At 37.7% G+C, this 20,220-nt stretch overlaps 1 protein-coding gene across 2 annotated transcripts; it reads right to left on the bottom strand.

Moving 5' to 3' along the window:
* Window positions 1-215: 215 nt before the first annotated feature.
* Window positions 216-18,302, bottom strand: zfr (zinc finger RNA binding protein). 2 transcript variants are annotated; one of them, XM_082168746.1, is made up of 20 exons: window positions 18,173-18,302; window positions 17,873-17,954; window positions 15,528-15,810; window positions 14,927-15,071; window positions 14,444-14,659; window positions 11,145-11,383; window positions 10,329-10,529; window positions 9,724-10,024; window positions 9,417-9,607; window positions 9,197-9,316; window positions 8,936-9,081; window positions 8,693-8,855; window positions 7,662-7,873; window positions 7,428-7,578; window positions 6,992-7,133; window positions 4,272-4,369; window positions 3,313-3,408; window positions 2,262-2,373; window positions 1,948-2,045; window positions 216-1,767 (listed from the first exon to the last, which is right to left on the bottom strand). In XM_082168746.1, exons 1-20 carry the CDS (start codon window positions 18,207-18,209, stop codon window positions 1,585-1,587), a joined length of 3,216 nt encoding a protein of 1,071 aa, XP_082024872.1. In that variant the 5' UTR covers window positions 18,210-18,302; the 3' UTR covers window positions 216-1,584. The 2 variants fall into 2 exon arrangements, 1 of the variants encoding a protein (XP_082024872.1); XR_014205876.1 differs by lacking the exons at window positions 216-1,767; window positions 1,948-2,045; window positions 4,272-4,369 and having other exon boundaries at window positions 2,355-2,373.
* Window positions 18,303-20,220: the final 1,918 nt, after the last annotated feature.

Genomic DNA, 20,220 nt, shown 5'->3' with positions numbered 1-20,220 from the left:
ATTAGCATAATTAACAGGAAAGATAACCAAGCACCTGTGTCTGTGTGGCAATCTAGAAGTAATACACAAAAATGATCTAGATTTGAATCCTTTAATCTGTGAGTAACATTCTGAAATAAAGCAAACAAAACCAAACCAATAAAGATAAACCAAACTAAAACTTCTGGTTGAATATGACTCTAAATGTATTTTAGTTATATTTCATAGAATGTATAATCATTTCAGAAATGTCTTTATTATAAGCATTGTAGTAGTACCTTGACAGTGAATGACAAGCATCAAAGGTTAAGTCTACATCAATCTGCAGTTACAACACAGATATTTCACTTTTGATCCTCCCGTCAACAAACTCGAACCAGAAATCAAAATGAACAGCAAGCAACTACACATCTATAAACCAGTAAAACAAAATCCATAAAAACAAAACATAAAAACAACATTCCTGTGCTTTAAAACCATACAGGCATTTGTTTTGAAGATCTATTGCAAGATTAGATACAGGCTTTTTAAATGATCATATATTAGAGATCATACAGTTATATGATCACATTTACAGATACATTTAGGGTTTACAATAATATGAACACAAAACACAGGCAGACCTGGGCCAATTACAAGATCGATAGGAAAAACAAAAAAGTCTTCGACCTTAAAACACTCCAAATGATCTCCGTTTGAATACTTCCTTGTGTGAATAACTAATCTGAAATGGGCCTGTAACTCAAGATTCCTTAAATTTTACAATTGGTAGATACTTCTGGTATTTGGCCCAGGTCTGATTTCAACGGTTGGTGTCTTGAGAAATGTGAGAGCTAACTTACAGCCTAACTTTGGGACAAGTGCAGCTTTACATCACTTGCAAGCATATAGAAGGAATGAGGTCCTAGAGAGGTTAAGGACATTAGTTAGCCAATGACAAATTTACAAATGGTTAAAAGCCAACCCAACCTTCAGAATGCACTAGCAATGGAAAATACATGCTTGTATAAATCCACGTCCAGTCAAAGTTTTCACATTCATCACAACAGGACGAACCCGTTGCATAAATCAACCATCTTATCTTTGATCTTGCGTTTTTAAGAGGAATGTCTCTAAACAAAATAAATTACGAAAACACCTAAACAATTTATTGCAATGCCAAGGAAGCCATTGTCAAAGTTATGTTACATGTGTAACTGGAAGGATAAGATGGACTTTAAAGAATCTGTTCCACATGGACATAAGTGCGCAGCTCAAACTTCTAGAAATGCCTAGCCTGAAACTCATAAGAGATCCAAATATGGGGAAAGATCACATCCAATGTGCTAAAAGGAGCATGAACTTAGGCTCAACTTCTCTAGATTGTGCACATCTCCAATCTTTAAACCAAGACACCAGACTAAACAACTGAGATGGGCTAGAGTCTGTGTCAAGGAAATAAAGCCTGGCATTTCCCCAAGTGGCCATAATCGGGTCTTTACTAGTTCTTAAAAATATATAATCGGCATGCACAGAGATCAACAGAAATAGCATTTTGTATACCAGGAATAAACAGAATTTGAAATGGGTGCAGGGTGAACAGGGCTAGTTGTACTGTAGTGCACTTCAGAACCCCTCGTAGTCCTTCTTGTCCTTCTTTCCTTCTGCTTCAAATCCATCAGTGCCATCACTGTTATCGCGACGCCTTTTGCGGTTATTTCGTACGTTGAAGCGCGAGTTCATCTGGGGCAGGGGGTCCATACCCAGAACCTTGTGAATCTGACGGAACGCCAGAAGCCTCAAGGCAAACTGTGGAGAAAGCGGCTGGTCAATACACAAACTGAATTTAATTTTTATGTACCTCTCAATTAATACGAGACCATAACTGCATGCATTATACAATAATTGTGAAAATACATTTAAAAATATTTCTAAATGGAGTCAATGCATGATGAAAATATTCTTCAAAGCAGTTACTGTGTACTCCACCTGAGCGCTTGACGTTATGTCCTCTCTCTGCTGCTCTTCCATGCTAGCCAGTGTATCTGTTGGATTCTTCTCACAGGGGTCTATCAATCCTGGAGCACCTGCATTACAAGGAAAGGCATACAAGCCAGAGAGCATGTTAAATTAAGCACCTAGATTCTCAAGTTGAATTTTCATGCAACAATATGACTAAGCTGTCAGTAAATTAATGCATCCCACATTTTAATTTTATGCAATGAAAAAAAACTGATTACATAAAACAACAAATTCTGACCATCAACATAAAAGCTACAGATATTATCAGAGGGCCCTCTTACCAGACAGCAGAATGCCTGAGGAAATACATTCAAAGACTCGTCGCAGAGCATCTCCAGGGCTCATTGGTCCAGAGGCACTGCTGATGGCCTTCTCCACCAGCAACTCCATAGCCTTGGAAAAGTCAACAGTCACTTAATAGAATCCACAATATCAAACACTTGCTCTTAAAATGGCACATTAAGCAGCAGTTTACTCATAAGAGAAAGACAGAAGAATGATAAAATTAAGTAGGACTGAAAAGCAGCATTGTGCTTTTACACATAGCAGGGGTGGCGAACGTCAGTCCTGGAGAGCCAGTCGCGCAGAGTTTTGCTCCAACCCTGATAAAAGTTCACCTGCCTGTAGTATTCTAGAAACCATTCAGACCTCGATTAGCTTGTTCAGGTGTGTTTGATTAGGGATGAAGCAAAACTCTGCAGTACTGTGGCTCTATAGCAACAGTCTTAGGGATGCTAAATTACAAGTAACAAAGCTACACCAAGGACAGAATAAAGGAGGGAATGAAATTGGGGAGATACAATCCCTTAAAATATTCAGAACTCAACATGGTGGTTGTAGGAAAGGCATCATATTACATGGGATAGCTTTCCAAGCTTGCTTTTCAGTAACGCATGAAATTGTGAGTAATGTAGACAGGAACAGATCTATGCATTGTGTTAATGCCAGCGAAACAGTACTATGCTGTGTCCATCACTGGAAAAACAACACCATTTTAAAAACACTTGCGGTCATGTTAAAGTGTGGTCACATTTGTCATTAAAATTCATAATATGAATCCACACAATCAGGATTTTTTGCATGAGGGTTAAAGATTACCACCTGCAGATTTCGTAACTGGTTCAAGTTTGTCACATGGATTCACAGACCTGTTTGGTTTGAAAGGAACTTGTTTACTACACTATTGACAATAGAAAAAAGGACATTTTACCTGCAAAATTTCACAAATGTGACCACACTTTTAAGCGTCTAATTCCCAACACTGTGTAACTATGTATGAACGGAGAAAAATGTGCAAATGGTCAATGGCCAGGTATTTCTGTCTTTACTCACCCAGCTAGGAAAGGCAGACCAGGTGGGTACTCGCTGACACAGGTCACGCAGTATTCGAATGACAATGACACATGACTGGAGCCCATTAGCCCTAGCCTTCAGTGCAGTGAAGTGAAGTCAAGATTAGTTAAGCACAGGAGTAAAGACATACAACATGGCAGACTTCAGAGAGAGGTGCAACACTACTGTTCACAATGGAAGCTTTTAACTGGTTTAAAAACAGCTGGACCAATTGACTTTTTTTAAGCCGCCATTCCCAGCAGTATTTTACCTCACCATTAGTACGAGAGTTCAAAGTTTGCAAGATTCACTTGGAATGACTCCTTGGTAATCTTGTAAACCTTGACCTCAATTGTCAAATACTTCACAAACATATACTTTCATTTTACAAAAGATCAGTTTGCAAGAGTAGTTGCATAGGAACTGAAGCAGTCAAGGAAATCTGCTTTACTTTGCCTGTGTATTTGCGGAGATGGCAACAACACAGTAAACTAATCAGATATTCCTTTCCTCTCAATCCCTATTCCCAAGAAGAAAAAAAAATCATTAAAAATAAAGAAAAGAAAAAATCAATAAAAATCACAAAAAAACAAAAAACAAAACAAATGCTCAACATGAAAGCTCTTATCGATGACACTTTATGCAAAGGTATTCTGCAGCCTTATGGAATCATTTTACATGCTAAGTACTTAATATAAGACTTATGAATAAATGACATGTATGCAAGGATGCTTAATTTGTTAGGATCAAATCAGCTCATATATACAAAAACAAAAATGGAAAAGATATAGTATCAATCACCAAATTTTATACTGCATCCTTGTATCACTTTTTCCTCCCAAAAAAATCAACTTTGAGGTTTAAAATTTAAAAACAAAAGACTAAACAACTTAAATGAACAAATAAAAAGAAATACATCTCATAAGGCTACAAGAAGAAAGTAAAATGATGTTCCGAACCTGGAACCACTTAGCGTGGCGTAGGGCAGCCAGAGCGTCAAGGCATTTTTGCCTGTCCAAGACGTCCGCTGGGTCTTTCACCATACTCGAGGTTACATCTAAAAATGGATCGAATTGTCAAATGGTGGTGAGGAATGGGTGTTTGACCAGGTCAGAGAGACTGCCAAGAACACATTGCCACACATACCAGTCTGTTCCTGATCATATATCTTTCAAAATGTAAAAACATGTATGTGTATTTCACATTTCACCCCATATGCAGAATCTTTCAGATCTTTAACAACATCATTATGGATCAGCTACACTTGCCATTGGGTGCACCTCTATTTAGTCTGTGATGTGGTGTTGAAAGAAACAGGATAGGGACAGATGAGTCCTGAATTAAAAGGCCTTTTTCAGGGATAGAAGCGGGTGGGAAAACACTAGAGAATGTGGCATTGCGATGTAGGATTTTATAATTAGAATAGGAAATGCACTCATGATTTTTTTTTTTTGGTACTTTGCATATAGTGAGCATGACACCTATAATTACTAGCAATATAAATCTCTTAAAAGATCATATCAGTTATGGCTCGTCAAATCAATGCTCTGCAATCCACCATTTGAAATTGATGGGGATATGACAATTCATGAGTTTCAAATGCTAAAATATAGTGAACTAGCCTAGAAGTCGTCATACTGATACAATCCGTAATTGCCACTAATAGCAGATTCACACATTAAAACATCCATCTTATGTAACTTTACATCATATCACATAGGTTTACAAACATTATTAATTTGGAAAACTCTTCAAATTGTGCCATTTTGCCAACTACGTACCATCCTGTTTATTCCTTATAGTAGAAAAAAAACCTTTAGAATACATTCATTTGTTTTGTTTTTAATGCTAATAAAATCCCAAAATTGGTTGCTCTAGTTTTCTAGTATCAGATGTGTTGCATGTGTGGAATTTTAAACCACAAGTCCAATTTGAATGTATTAGGGGAGTGTACAATTCCCTCATCTCTTGCCATCTTTAACCAGCTGACTTAACAGTTGAGGCTAAAGTTCTTCTCTTTTGCTATGGGCAACAACAAATTGTGGATTCCAATGTCTACATAAGTAAAGTTTGAGGTATAATGTTATGAAAAATACTTTGAGGATTCCATTGAAAAACAAAGTCACTGTACTGATCCAGAAACATTGGAAAGATAATGGGCTACAAATGGTACCCGATGTGTAAATAATGATGTAAAACAGGGGTATCAAGGGAGATGTGTAATGTTAACAGCTGATGAGTATTTGTAGCAACCCACTACAGTAACATGGCAATGGTAGGTGTGGCAAAGTGTTTGAAGGTATTCAGGAGGGGGACCTTGGTCAAAAATCCTTCCGGAGCTGGTAGACGTAGCCTCAGATGGGAGACAATTTGCTGAAAATGCAAGGAGGCTTTGGGCTGGACTTGAAAAGCTTTGTATACATGAAGGCAGCAATGCGTGCTGGCAAGAAAATATGAAGCTCCCAGCAAGAGGATTAGGACATCACTGCATGCATACCTGTCATGATTGGGTTTGGAGAACCCCCATTTCTCAATTTATACCGAAGGCTGTAAAACCCCAGGTCCAACCAAAGATTCCTCTATCAAAGCCTTCTTCCCAAAAGCTGACTGATACTCCCCTAAGGAGCCAAACAGGAATGGTGGCATGGCCACAAAGCCTGCATTTAAGACTTTCAGCGACTTCTTACCAACTAATACTCTTCGTTGTAAGGATATAAAAAGACAAACGGGTTATTGGTGGTTAAATCTACTACTTGGGGAAATGTGGCATTTTGTTTAAATTATACTTTTTTTTCCCATCTAAAGGAGGAATTAAAGTAACACCTGTTTGAAAGCCAAATTTTGCCTTTTATCAAGCTCTATATTTGGATTGCTTCTCTCAGGGGAGCACTTTCATTTTGGAACAGGGGACCTTAGAATGGTGAACATTTTCACCACCAGACGAAAATAAGATTTGTTTCCTGTGGGGACATGGTACACATTCCATTTCTATTCAGGAACTAAATCAGGAATTAAGTTTTGTTCGCACAGAATATTACCCCTGAACAAACTCTATGACCCCCTGAGAAAGAAAATGATTTTGCATAGGACACAATCCCCTTGAACACAGGAAACAAAAATGAATCTTACCCGGGACTAACTAGACTTACACAATGCAAACACTTATCATGCTTGTTTTGGGTAGAGCTTCAAGAGCACTGGAAAAGGTGTTACAAAGAGAGGACCCGGAGCACCACTGCCGGCATCGGAGATGGTTGGGTAAAACCTGGCAGTGTTGAACTCGGCTCTAAAGCAACTTGAAGCCACTTGAACGGGCTTCAATCCTGTTATAGTATGAACATTACAGGCTTCAAATGAAATAAAGTATAAATAAAGAGAAAGAGGCACTTTACCTCAATGGGTTAACTTTTAAAGGAAAACTGTAGGTCACTTATGTACGGCCAAGCTCAAGCACATACCAGGTTTAATATTTACTACTTTCAAACCTATTCTTTTTTTTATATAGGTATTTTTTGTATTAAATGCTCCAAGTCCAAAAGGTGCAAACATATTGTGCCAGTATTAACATCTACTTCCATCTCCACAGTGCCAACAGATGGGCTCTTTAGGTTGTCAAAAATCAGCATAAAAATATTAATCTGATAGGTAGTCGGTTAATGTGAGCAACGTCTTTTCCAACCTCCATCCCGGGGGTTCTCCTCTCGGATGACGGGTGAGGTGAGGGTGATGGTCACTTGCATCTTGGACTCAGTGCAGGAGGTAAGGATAATGGCAGCCTCTTGAACAGAGCCTTTTACCTCATATTTCTCCGGTGTTACGATCTGAGAAACACATGGGTTAGCAGTGTTGAAAAAGTCACAACCATCTATTTAAGATTGGGCAAACCTTGACCCACAGTAACAAGTGGTTACTCTACATCCTTAAGGGTTAGTTAGTTCATAATCTTAATTTGTGTTCCGAAGATGAACAAAGGCCTTACGGGTTTGGAACACCATGAGGATGAGTAATTAATGACACATTTCATTTTTGGGTGAACTAACCTTTTAAAGCATTTGAAATAAATATTGCAGGTAAAAATCTAATATTTTGCGGTTTACATTGCATTGAGCCAGTACCGTGAGCTGTTTAGGGAGATGTTCCACAATGCGTGTGAGCAGATTCTTGGTTGGCTTCTCAGAACAAAGGAGGACCAGGTTGACATGCGTGTCTCCTCGCAGAAGCAGCCCCTTGGCAAGAACACCTACTCGCATCACTCCTTTCAGCACCCTGCAATGCACAAGAGGTCATGTATAGCTTTGGCCTTTTTTTTCCTCTCTGCTTTGAGAAACATTAGAGCACTCTTCTCCCACCTGTCTTTGGGAGGCTCTTTCTTCTCTTTGTCCTCTTCGTTGCCCTTTACAGTTGTATCTTGGTCAGTAATGATGTCAGAGACGAGCTTAAGTGCTCGCTCAGTGATTGATACAATCTTCTGGATGGCCTGGAGCTCATCCTCAGATGGGTAAATAGCTGCATGTTTGGTCATCACATAACGATCATCCGAAGAATCAGGGCGACGTGGAGGCTGCAACAAAAACACGATGTTATAAACCAAATAAGTTTGACATTTCAGTAATAGATATATGTTAACAATATCTGACGATTCTCTTAAAAAAAAAAAATAACTAAATTCACTTCAAAACTGATATACTAGTAAAAAAATAAGCTGTTTAATGCAACTTATTTTAGTCAAGAACTTCCTAATTTTTTATAGGAAAGGGCCATTTGACCATATGGATTGTTTTCAACCAACCATCCGTTTGTGCAACAAAAAAATTCTAATTTATCCGTCCCTTAAAGAAATTTGTGGAGATCTGTGTAGACCTTAATTGCAGCCAACTACACAACTACAGTCACACGATCCTTCAGAAATCAATTCTAAAATGCTGATTTGGTGCTCAAGAAACTACTTATTTTCCACAAATATTGAGCAGCAAAACCATTTATAAAACTGATAAGATTAAGAATACTTTTCTAGAATTCTGAGCAGAAAGTTAAAAATGGTTTAGTATTTCTCTAAAGTAGAACAATGTTAGCAATGTCACATATAATATTCTTTGAAACCATTTTCTGTTGCCACCTCCCTTTCCCCGGTATACCATTAAAATTAAATTAATAAAATAAACGACTAATCAACTATTGGCTTAATTTAAGGACTACTAGTCGGGGGAAGCCCTAAACTTGATAACTTTTCAGCAAGGAGGCATCAAATTTAATTCCTTTAAAAACAAATATAAATATCTTGCACCTTGTAGGTACAATATATCTTGTGTACCTCAAACACAAGCCACATGTTTTGGCAAATCCAGCACATTTTATCTCCATAGCAGTTTTCAGGACTTACCACTGGTCCTTGTGGTTGAGGAATGGGCATCCCAGGCCTCACTCCAAGAAGACCAGGAGGTCCAGGTGGACCCTGTGGATAACCGCCATCAGGCATTCTGCGTCTTTCATCCCAGTGGTGCTCTTCCTCCATACGCCGCCAATACATGTCCTCTTCATAGCGTCTGAGGACAAACACTATATTTAGGACCTCTTAAAATTGTCAAATGTAGATACTGACATAGAGGAAGAAAAAGCGTCACACCTCATCTCCATCCTCCAGCGCTCCTCTTCTTCACGTCTTCTCCAATACTCTTCCTTTTGCATCTGCTTCCTCATCTTTTCCTCTTGGATCTTCCTGGCTCGGATGCTAGGTTTCACTTCCACCTGGAGATCTGGGTTCACCTTTTTCTACAATGGTAAAAAACAAACAAATCAGCTACACTGAAATATCACAACCATTTAGATTTTTCTGCATTAATCAAAAGAATCACTGCAAACTAATCCCACTAAAACACCCACTAACCTTATACTGCAGTCGATGTCTCCTTCCTTTCAAATGCATTTCCTTGGCATTTGGGTCATTAAAACTGCATTCACACAGTTTGCAGTGGAACCGGATAACCTTTCCTTCATCATTCCTTACCTAAAAAACAAAAACACAACCTTTGTTTGCACTTGGCTACATGACTTAATTACTTTCATTTCCACATAGGAACTTTTCCTTAATAATTTCCTTCTGATACCTCCTCTACATAGTCATGTCCGACGGGCTGAACATCACTCTGCAGGGCTGCAAGTGCTGACTGAGGTGATAGAGGGTCAAGCGTTTCATTCTTTCCATCCGGTGGTGCAGACACAGCGGACTGTGCAGTTTTAGCTGCCTCAATCTTGGATTCATCATTTTTAACAGCAGTGGTCTGTAATTTGTTTCCACCTGTTTTGTTCATGCAAAGAAAATAATGTAATTAAATAAATAAAAATTACTAAATAAAAATAAATAAAGTACCATAGGATCAGTCAAAGAACAAGTAACATTTGTTCAAGACATACCAACAAAGTTGATCTTGGGTGTGTTGACCTTCTTGACAGAGGTGCTGTTGACCGAGACACTGTTGGTCACTGGACTCTTGCCCTGTGCAGCTGAAGCCATGTTGTTGACCATGCCGCCAGATTTTAAGTAAGAGGCAGAAACAGAGGAAGCAGAGAGGTTGGATGATGTGCTTGTGGAGCTGTTGATGTTGGAGCTGGTAGTCTTATTGGGAGCTGCGGTACTGGAGGTAGAGGACTGGGAAACAACACTGGGCTCTGTGGATGGTATTGGCTTTCCTAGCTTGGTATGCAATTTCACAACCTATAGAAACAATGCAATTAGATATTAGGTGGATTTAATAAAAATCCCATCCACTTTTTTAAAGAATCCAGTGCTATGAAGATTTTTACTCATTACAACTTGGCATCACATAATCTAGTATGCTTGTACTAACGCATCATTATTCCCCTTCAAAAAACTTTGTGTTGTATATTGTAACTGACAGACTCCCTAAGAGACCCTCTCTACAACGGAGAGCCAGAATTATACACGTTCTAAAACAGAGCTGCCAAAAACAGGCTAAAGCAGATTATTATGTGCTGAAATCAGAAAGTGAGTCATGTACCTTCTGGTGTTTGGCTCCTCTGATGTGTGCGGCGTAGGCATCTGCCCCAGTACAGGACACATCACAGAGCTCACAGCGTAGCTGATTCTGTGTGCCGCGGGCGGAGCTTCCGCCTCCACTGCTGCTACTGCTGCTCTGCGATACTTTCAGTGCGGCTTCTTTCTTTTTGTGCTTCTGACCCTCCAGATGCTCCTTATAGGTCTGAAAAATAGGCGATAAGACATATACAGTAGGTGCCACAATTCATGCAAGTATCTGACCTTTTGTTATGAGTGGTGTGGTTTTCACCTACTACAAACACTATTTATATAGCGCTTTATACAATACAGATTGTTTCAAAGCAGATTTACAAAGGACACTTGACTTAATCACATGAAAGATGCTCATTGTGTTTTCAGTGCACTATATGAGGACATGACCATATGAACTTCACCTCTAGAGCTGTTCACTCCACGAGCATTTCATTTAAAAACTTGAAGAAAGAATTATAAATGAAGCTGTTAAGGAATCACAATTTATCCTTCATGTTTCCTTTTTTAAAGTACACCTCTGCTGTGTAGTTTGACAAAAAAAACAAAAAAACAATTAACTTAGCACACCTGCAAGTACTTATGGTAATTTTCAAACCCCAATGCAATAAACTAGAAAAAGACAGTTTATGCCTTTGATAACTTAAAGAAAATGAATTAAATTAGAAAATGGTTCGATAAATTTATGGAACAACAAAGAATTAAGGAAAAAATTTAAACCAACTTACACATTTTACACATGAAACAAGCTCAAACAGCAATAAATTCATAAATTATAATAAAATACCTGTGGACCAGCACAACTGATCTTGCAGACATCACAGTAGTGTATCTGTGGTGGTTTAGGGGGCTGTTTCGGCTTGAGTGTTTTGTTCTGGAAGGGAGTTTTCTTTGTAAAAGTGCTGCCGGTCCATGCGGCAGTGGCTGCTGCAGCGACGGCCGCCTGTTTCTGCTGCTGCTGCTGCTGTTGATAGTAGGAGGAAGCAGCCGAATACACTGCAGCTTCATAGCCAGAGTATGACGTTCCTGAATATACAAAGAGTAACAATTATTGGCAACAGCACAACTGGAGATTGATAGGATTGCAATGTAATTTTGAAATTTAAATCTATAAACCTAGATACAGTGGCTCAACTGGTAGCGCATGACACTAGCAATACCAAGTTCATGGGTTTATGGTAGATACAGTATTAAAACACACGGACAGGGTGTGGAGAGGGAAGCCTCGTGAATGAACGCTACTCAATTAGGCTGGAATCAAATTTAAGAGTATAACTGGAGAGCAAGATGCATGAAAAATTACTTATGCTTATACTTACACTTTAGAGTGTACTAGAAAGGCATTTTACTTCATTCAGTTGGATTTTAATCAAGCATTTGGCTGAGCCCATCCTTTAAAGGGGTTCTATTATGCCCTTTTACGAAGTCTAGATTTTGTTTTTGGGGTGTACTAGAATGTTTTCATGCTTGATTGTTGAAAAAAATAACATTTTCACATTTTACATATAGCTCCTCTCTATCTCCAGTCTGGATGAACGCATCATTTTCGATGAAGCCGTCGAAAAATGAAATGTGCTGTGATTGGTTAGCTGGCCCAGTGTGTTGTGATTGGCATTGCCTAGCGCGTGTTCGACTGAGCATAAAAAAAAGATCTGCAAGGTTACAAAGCTCAAACAGCAACATTACACACTAACTGAAGTTTAAAAAGTGAAAAAGCATAATAGGACCTCTTTAAATGAGTAGGGCTGTCACGATTCCTCGATTTAATTTGAGTACTCGTTTAAAAATAATCCTCGATTGCAATTTACCTGTGCTGATTATCTGCCAAAATACCAGAAGTGGCGCATTCTATGGACGAGAATCCATGAATCTAATTATTAGACTGTTTTCCAAGGCTGCACGATATATTAAAATAGTGCATAACAGTGATATATTGTGATCTCCTAGGCTGTCGAACCCTCAGTGCATGTTTAAGTGCATACAAAGGCTGTGACTAAATTAAATTACATGCATGCAGGTCACACGAGTCTCAGAGTTCACAGTAAATGCTGCCCCACATAAACTCAGTCTCTATAGTATTGGGTTTGTTTGGTATAACATACATTTGGTACAAAATATAATGTCTGACGAGCTTTGGGTTTTACTGTTGTCATTTACATATGTGGAGATTGTCTCAAACGTCATCTCTGCGTGCTGCGAGTCTGGATTGCATATAAATTCATCTGAGAACAAAACGTGCGGCATCTCATCAGATTTGTAATGCAAATCATTTATAAACCTACGCCAAAACAGGATAATACGTCAATATCCTTAACCGATGTTCTTTATGCATTTTAGCAGTGTTGTTCTATAAAAACATATGTTTACTTGCTTTTGATACTTTATTTGAACCAATTATTATAGTTTTATTGTTATATGCACTTTAAAGGCTATTGTTTACCTTAGGTTAGGGGTGTAATGGTTCACAATTTGGTTCAATACAGCAAAAAGAAAGAAATGTCCTTTATTATAATTTAATATACATACACATTTTTTAAAATTATTATTAATAATTTATTTATTAAAACTAACATCATAAAGTGTGATCTTTTTTTACTTGAACAATGATGGAGCTATACTTGAACATCTTCTGGGGTGTCTTAGCAGCATATAAAACAAACAGCTTTTTTCAGAAAGATGAGAATGTCCACCAAATGCTGCAGGGATTGTTTGTAGTTTGTAGTGTGTGCGCGTTTCTCCTTGTTTTCGTCTAGTTCCACTTATTGACACACTGGGGTGATGTCAGTGTAAATGAGTTGACATGTTTGAAGTATTCCCACTGATGTAGCCTTTTATCAAGTAAAGGACTCCAGACTTTTGAAAATTTAGGCAGACAAGCAGAAAATGTAGGGGCACACCTGAAATCAACCTGCAGCGCAGTTATTCACATTTTCCACCATTTTGACTATTACTGACAAATACCTTGGTAATAAATTGACTTAACTTACAGAAATGACAATGGGCAGTTTTATTTTAAGTTTGCAAGGCTCCATATTATGAATAAAAATGCTGCCCTCAAATGTTAATGTTGAAATAATAATTCAAAAGCATAAAAAAAAAACTTTAATTTATATTTATACATTTCATCCTTCAAAGATTACACCATTTATAAAACTACATTTAAATATAATATTTTAGTTTTGGAGTGATTGAAAAAGAGGTGACGTACTTGAAAGCATTTTACTATTCCTGCCAAACTTCCATGGTTACAGTTAGTGTTACTACATTAAATCCATGGTGAATGCTGCTGATCTGTGGACTTAAAAGCCGACAACTAGTTCATTCATGGCACAATATTTCTCCTGGTTTCCATGCCAGCACTGTTTGATCTAATAGAGATCTACGGTTAATAACGGAGAAAGTTGAATGCTTCTCACTAGATCTCACGGCGAAGTTATTTCTGTGGCGAATTAAAATGCCTTTACTGGATCACTTAGCGCAGTGTAGTAACAGTGTCGCTTGATCAAGATCGGCTTAATTTGCACTAACATTGGTCCAAACTGATAAACGGTCCGTGAAGCACAAATGGTAGCGCAGGTTCATTCTGCTTTCATTATGTTTGCCATTTGATGTTGGGTGGTCACGTCAGCGCGACTGCTAACAAAATACTGGTCCGCACCAGCAGAAAAAAAAAAAAAAAAAAATGGTCCAACGAATCATTCTACTTGTTAATTTGTTTTTAGACTTTTCATTGTGTTTATAATTTGTAGTTTTGTTTTTGGATTTGTTATTGTGTTTTCATTATTGCGATATGTTTTGCACCTCTCTGCCACTGTATCGTTCAGTTTGTGATGCGTACTGAATGGTGCAATATGAATACGTGTATCGTTACACCCCTACCTTATGTCTATTTTTAATTTTAAAAAAATTAAAAAAAACTTTCCAATTACTCGCCAAAATAATCAACCAATTACTCCATTACCAAAATAGTTGTTGGTGACAATCCTAAATGAGAACTTGGGTGTCTCCAGGGCTCAGTGTACATTTCATAATATCAGATCAACAACAACCCACAAATGCCTTTGAATTGAAGCATGATATTCTTACCAGAGTATGTGACCGCATTGGTGCTGTAGGTGGGACTCTGAGAATATGATGGGACTACAGAGGCAGCTGCAGCCGGCTGTACGGCAGAGGACACTGGGTAAATGGAGAAGGTTGAGGTGGCAGGGCTGGGGGTGGCTGGCTTTATAGTTGTAACCTGACGCGTTTGCTGGGTCTGGGTGTAAGGAGTGGCGCCTTGGCTGTATCCAGTTTTAGGTGCTAGAGGGAGGAGTAAAACAAAGTTGTAAAGGATATTTTGCAATACAGATCATTTAAAGGGTGACCTGAAGAAGATTATTGATTTCATTCTGTGCCCTCAGATAGCATTGGAAAAATAATTATAAAATAAATTAAATGTTAAAGCTTTTATGGAACACGAAGGCTTTCACATTTGGAAATCAACTGATAGGAGAGAATTTACAAAGATAAAAACAGAACTATGAAAATATTTCTTTCCATTTAAATGCCAAGATGTGTCCAGCGTACCGGTCTGATAGTAGGATTCGGCCACAGTCTGTTGTGGCTGGGCTGCTGCAGCAGCCACAGCCGGTGTAGCCACAGGTTGCTGGTAGTATTGTTTACTGTCATATGCTACAGCCGGAGCTGTGGAACGCACATATGAATAGGAGTCCTGCAACAGTAAAGGGACATGGACAAGTGTTTTTAAAATGTATGCTCCACAAGGCTACATTTATTTGATCAAATACAGTAAACCCATTTCAATTTTAAATAAACTTTCTATTTTAATTATATTTTAAATTGTATTTATTCCCATTATGACACAGCTGGATTTTCAGCAGTCATAAATCAAGTCTTCAGTGTCAACAGTTGTGCTGCTTATTTTTTTGAAAACAGTGATACTTTCAAGATTCTTTGATGAATAGAATGTTCAAAAGAGCTAATTTTCAAAATGGAAATCTTTTGTAACATTGATCAAAATTGACAGTAAAGACATTTACAATTTAATGCATCCTTTCAGGATAAAACCAATAATAGATTTTATTTTTAATCTTGCTGACAAACTTTTGAACAGTAATGTACTAAAGTAGAACTAAAAGTAAAAAGCAAATTTGCTCCTTTCTTTTACCTGGTAGTTTTGTGAGGTGACCGGAGGTGGCGGTGGGGGTACCTCCTGCTGTCTCTGTGCATACCCGTAATCCGTGGCAGCGTGGGCTGGCTGGTATCCTGCATAAGCAGCAGCAGTAGCCGCAGCTGCTACAGCGACTGGTGCAGGCCTAGCAACAGCAACCGTGGCGGCTGTAGGGGCGTATGCTGCCGCTACAGTGTGCGCCGCCACCGGTGCTTGATGCACAGTATAGCTGGCCACGGTAGTGGGATGGGTGTATGCTACCCCAGCGGCCGGCTGCTGACTGCAGAGGAGAGGACCAGAGTCTTGGATGACAACACTGACAGCTTATAGTCTGCCAACTTACCAATGTCTGTGCTGAACTAAAGCATGTGCAATAATTTCATATAAAATCAACAACTGCAATTAATATCTATAAGACATAACGGTAGCTGACAAAATACATTTGGGAAGTTGACATGAGATCTAAAATGCAAGGATTAATTATACATGCATATGTATAAAATAATAATAATAATAATAAACTATTTAAATGACAAGAAAAGCTTTAGAATTCTGTAGATATGATATTTTGAGATGTTCCCGTTAGCATTCAACTTGCTCCATAACATTTTCCCCCAGTTTCACAGAGAAGGCTTAAGTCTAGTCCTAGAGTAAAAAGCATTATTTGAGCGGTCTTATCGTAAAATATGTCAGTGCCATTGTTTTTCTCAAGATGCACATCAGTAATGTTTTTTTTCTAAGACACGTTTATAAAAGCTACTTAAATGCCCTAATTGAACTAAGGCCTAATACTGACTTGGCCTAAGCCCTGTCTGTGAAACCGGGCCATTCTCTTGGAGATAATTCATAATAGCCTTTTCTGATAGCTGGACTTAATGCACCAAATCCATTGGCTTGACAGAAGATACATGTAGAAGATCAAATCAGTGGATTAAATGATTTAGTGCAGCATTTTCTTGATAAAAAAGGCAGACAAAAATGTAATCCGAATACTAATTCTCTCTTGCTCTAATCGTCAATCGGTCTAAAAGCTGAAAACACACATCTCGAGCTATAACACACCATAGGCATCTAAAATCTAGGCATCTAGAAGAACTAAATTAATCAACTTGTCTACCCACTATCCACCCATGTTTAAACTGCAAATATTTCCAAAATGTCAAGCCATCAAGCTCAATGTAATAGCAAACACTAAGGCCTTGGAAAACTGGTCAGAAATATGATCCAGCTTATGAGAAATAATCAACACATGGAGCAGTGACAAAACACCTAAACAGGAATAGAATAACTAGGCTACTCTTAGAATAATAAAAAACAAGTAACTGAAAAATGAAAAAAAAAAACTCAACCTAGGCCTACTAAACCCTTTAAAAAGTGGATCAGGACAGGAATGACATTCAAAGGGTCCTTGAGGCGCAAGACATCGCCCTTCCAAAGCACACACAACATTTATAATTTATTCGGCTAGATTTTAAATTTTAGTTTAACGACAATAAAGTGTCAAATCAGTTTTTGTAATAGCGTGGCGCGACCACGTAAAATTGCCTTTTGCGCTTCCGTCTTAAACACTTATGTGTAAAGAAAAGCGTTGAGCTGGACGCGCATGCGCAGAGCTGCTCTAGTGCAGAGCTGGAGGAGAGATGACTGACAGCTGCAGTCTACTTCATTTTGGCTGCTCGGACTAAACTCAGAGTATCCAAACAAGTGAATATCAGAATGAGTTCACAACGGTGTTAATATCCAAAAAACGTCGCGTGTTGCAGATAAACTCAGAGATAGGAGTCGTGTCTGTTCATGGGGCAAACCAGTCTGAAGGGATTAACGTAAACAAGTAACGTTATTTACTGAACCTCGGCCAAAAGTTTCAAACCAAAAATTTTACATTTATAACTGAAATGTACAGATATTATAACACCGGTTTATTTTAAACTATGATCACCGGTTTAAATTGTGCACCTGCTGGTCACAACACCTATGTTAATATAAAAAAAATAGCTTTAAATTATATAGCTGCTAGCGGTATTATAACCTCTTATTTGTAGTTTGTCCAGTAATTACATTTTTCCCTATAATGCTCCCCAGAATAAAGTTAAACGCCTCTCCCTATAAAAATAAAAGACAAATATCACACTATATATAAACATGGGTATGTAAAATGCGTGTGAGAATGCATTATTTTCTCTCCAGCCGTTTATCTCGAGGTATAAAGCATAGCTAGTCAATCGCCTCCCTCCCCTACCCCCACCTCCAAATCCAGCAACAAAGGCAGCGGGGACAAATCCCACCATTACTGTACCATCACCACCATCAGCGCAATCCCCATTAAACATCGTGGCCCTTACCTATACTGGGCCGCCGCACCGTGGGTAAATCCAAAGTAGTTGCCGGTGGCCATTTTGGCATCTTCACCAAGCCGGCTGGGCACTGAAAAAGAGACAGATTCATGGAGGATAAGCGACTGTGTGAAATGGCAACCATGATGAAGAGCCGTATCATGCGGAGGAAGAAAACACGCAGGAAACTACGACGACAGAAAGCCGAGGATCTCCGCACAACCGTAACATGATCCCAAACACATCCTCTCCCTTTTTGAAACGCGCACTGATATCTCAATGTGCTTTTAAAAAACCAATTTTACTCACCATAGGTGAAGGAGACTACTGGACATATGGGAATCATTGGTTTCCTATTCTCTAACGAACTCTGACTCGTAACCCTGCCTTTTTATATGAGAAGGTCGTACCAGGATATGGCGCTTACCGCTCATGCGCGTTGGGTCTTGCGATAGATGGGAAGTGTAGTTTTTCTTAAATCCAGTTTCAAGGTCGTTGACTACAATTTGTTATTCTGCCTTCACGTGCAATCGGAAGTTTCCTACTTCCCACTTCTGAAGTCGTGATTACAAATTTTGACTTGAGAGGACGCAAACTAACGTAGTATTTACGATAATTCCGAGCACGTAAATGGCATTAAACAAAACATCTATGATTTTGATTCGAAAGTGATAGGAAGCAAACGAAACGAAAAATGGGCCATTCTACAGAATTGGAGCAAACTGCTGTCCCACAACCAAAAAACACATTTAAAAAGCATTTAAGTATTCAAATTTTAGATGTTTATAAGATCCTTTCATTATCTATTGAATCCCACAATTGATATAAATATAAATTGATATAAATTGGTAGGTGGCTGTCCCGAACCCTAACCCCTAAATTTCAACTTGTGAAAATGATATTGAAATGTTTTTTTTTATTTTTTTTCCATTGTTGTTTTAAAAAATATATTTTTTATTTCTTCTAAAAAGTCAAGTAAAAAAAAAAAAAAAATTTAATTTTTAAATCATGAAAAAAATGTTTCCCGCATGTTAATGTCACCGAAACAGTGTGTGTTTTAGTACATTGACTGAGACTGATTTTAACCACACCCCTACCTTTTTGATCAGGAAATAGTCTCTTATAGCCTCTCTTTCGTTGTAGATAGGTACCATCATTTTGAGGGAAATGTGTTAAAAAGTCAGAAAATCTGTGTGTTACTTTAAGGAACATCACTACCAAACACCTTTTTTTCCCCTTTTTTTTTTTTTTTTTTGCAATTAAGCTAACTTTTTTGGATGTTATTCCATAAAATTTTGTTTTTATGTGTGTACAACGTTCAGAACTGTGCTAGTTAACTGCTTATTAGCATCTTTGAGCTATGCTCAAAAGTATCTAAAATTGTCACTACCGAAACAGTCATGACCGAAACATGTCATCATTGTTTTGGTAGTGACAAAAAGGAACACATAGTCATTTATTTGGCGGAAATAAACAAAATTTTAATACAGTTTAGTACAGTACATTAGTATCTTAGTATGTTTTAGTAGTGTTTTATTATGTGAGTTAAAATTCTGTAATGTGATGTGGTCGCTACCAAAACATTACTGTCACTATACCGAAAATGTGCCATTATGACCGAAACATGGATGTTTTGTCTAAAATAAAGTAGGCCTATATTGAATTATCAACTATATATATATATATATATATATATATATATATATATATGGTTCAATGTATATTCAAACTAATGAATCCTTAACTTTGAAATCAGTATGATTAACTTAATGCCTTTTACAAAGAAAGATTGGATTCAAAATACAACAAATCTTATAAATTACACTTGAAATATTGTTAAAATTGTAATTGTTATTGATTTACCTGTGAAAACTTTTTTTAAAATAGCAAAAAATATATTTACAAGGTAGATGTAAACAAAATATTAATAGGTCAATATAAGCCTTCTTATGAAATTATTTATTATTGTGTTTCGGTAATGACCAATTTGGGGAGAGGACAAATATTCCAAAACTTTCTGAAATTACAATATGATAATTAACTGCACAATTACTAGAAACGTGTACCTTGGATATTATACAATTTGCATACATACAACATTTGTGGAAAAGGACAATCTTTTTGACGTTTCCAACTCTTGACTTTGAACAAATTCTGTAGAATGGCCCATAAAGGCCTACGAAACAAACTTAAATACTAAATATGCTGAGTTTATTCAAGTTAATTTGCCATAATGTATTCATTTTAGATCAATTAAAATTTGAATGTACACCATATTATCACTGTTATTTTGTTGTTTGATTCCTCTTAATGTCTCAGTTCTTTTGAATCTGTTCACTATAAAACATGTTTATTTG

The sequence above is a fragment of the Leuciscus leuciscus genome (genome assembly GCF_965113295.1).
Source record: "Leuciscus leuciscus genome assembly, chromosome: 5".
In the NCBI taxonomy this organism is placed as follows: Eukaryota; Metazoa; Chordata; class Actinopteri; order Cypriniformes; family Leuciscidae; genus Leuciscus; species Leuciscus leuciscus.
The sequence above is the reverse complement of the archived record's forward strand: the minus strand, read 5'-3'. Positions and strand labels throughout refer to the sequence as shown.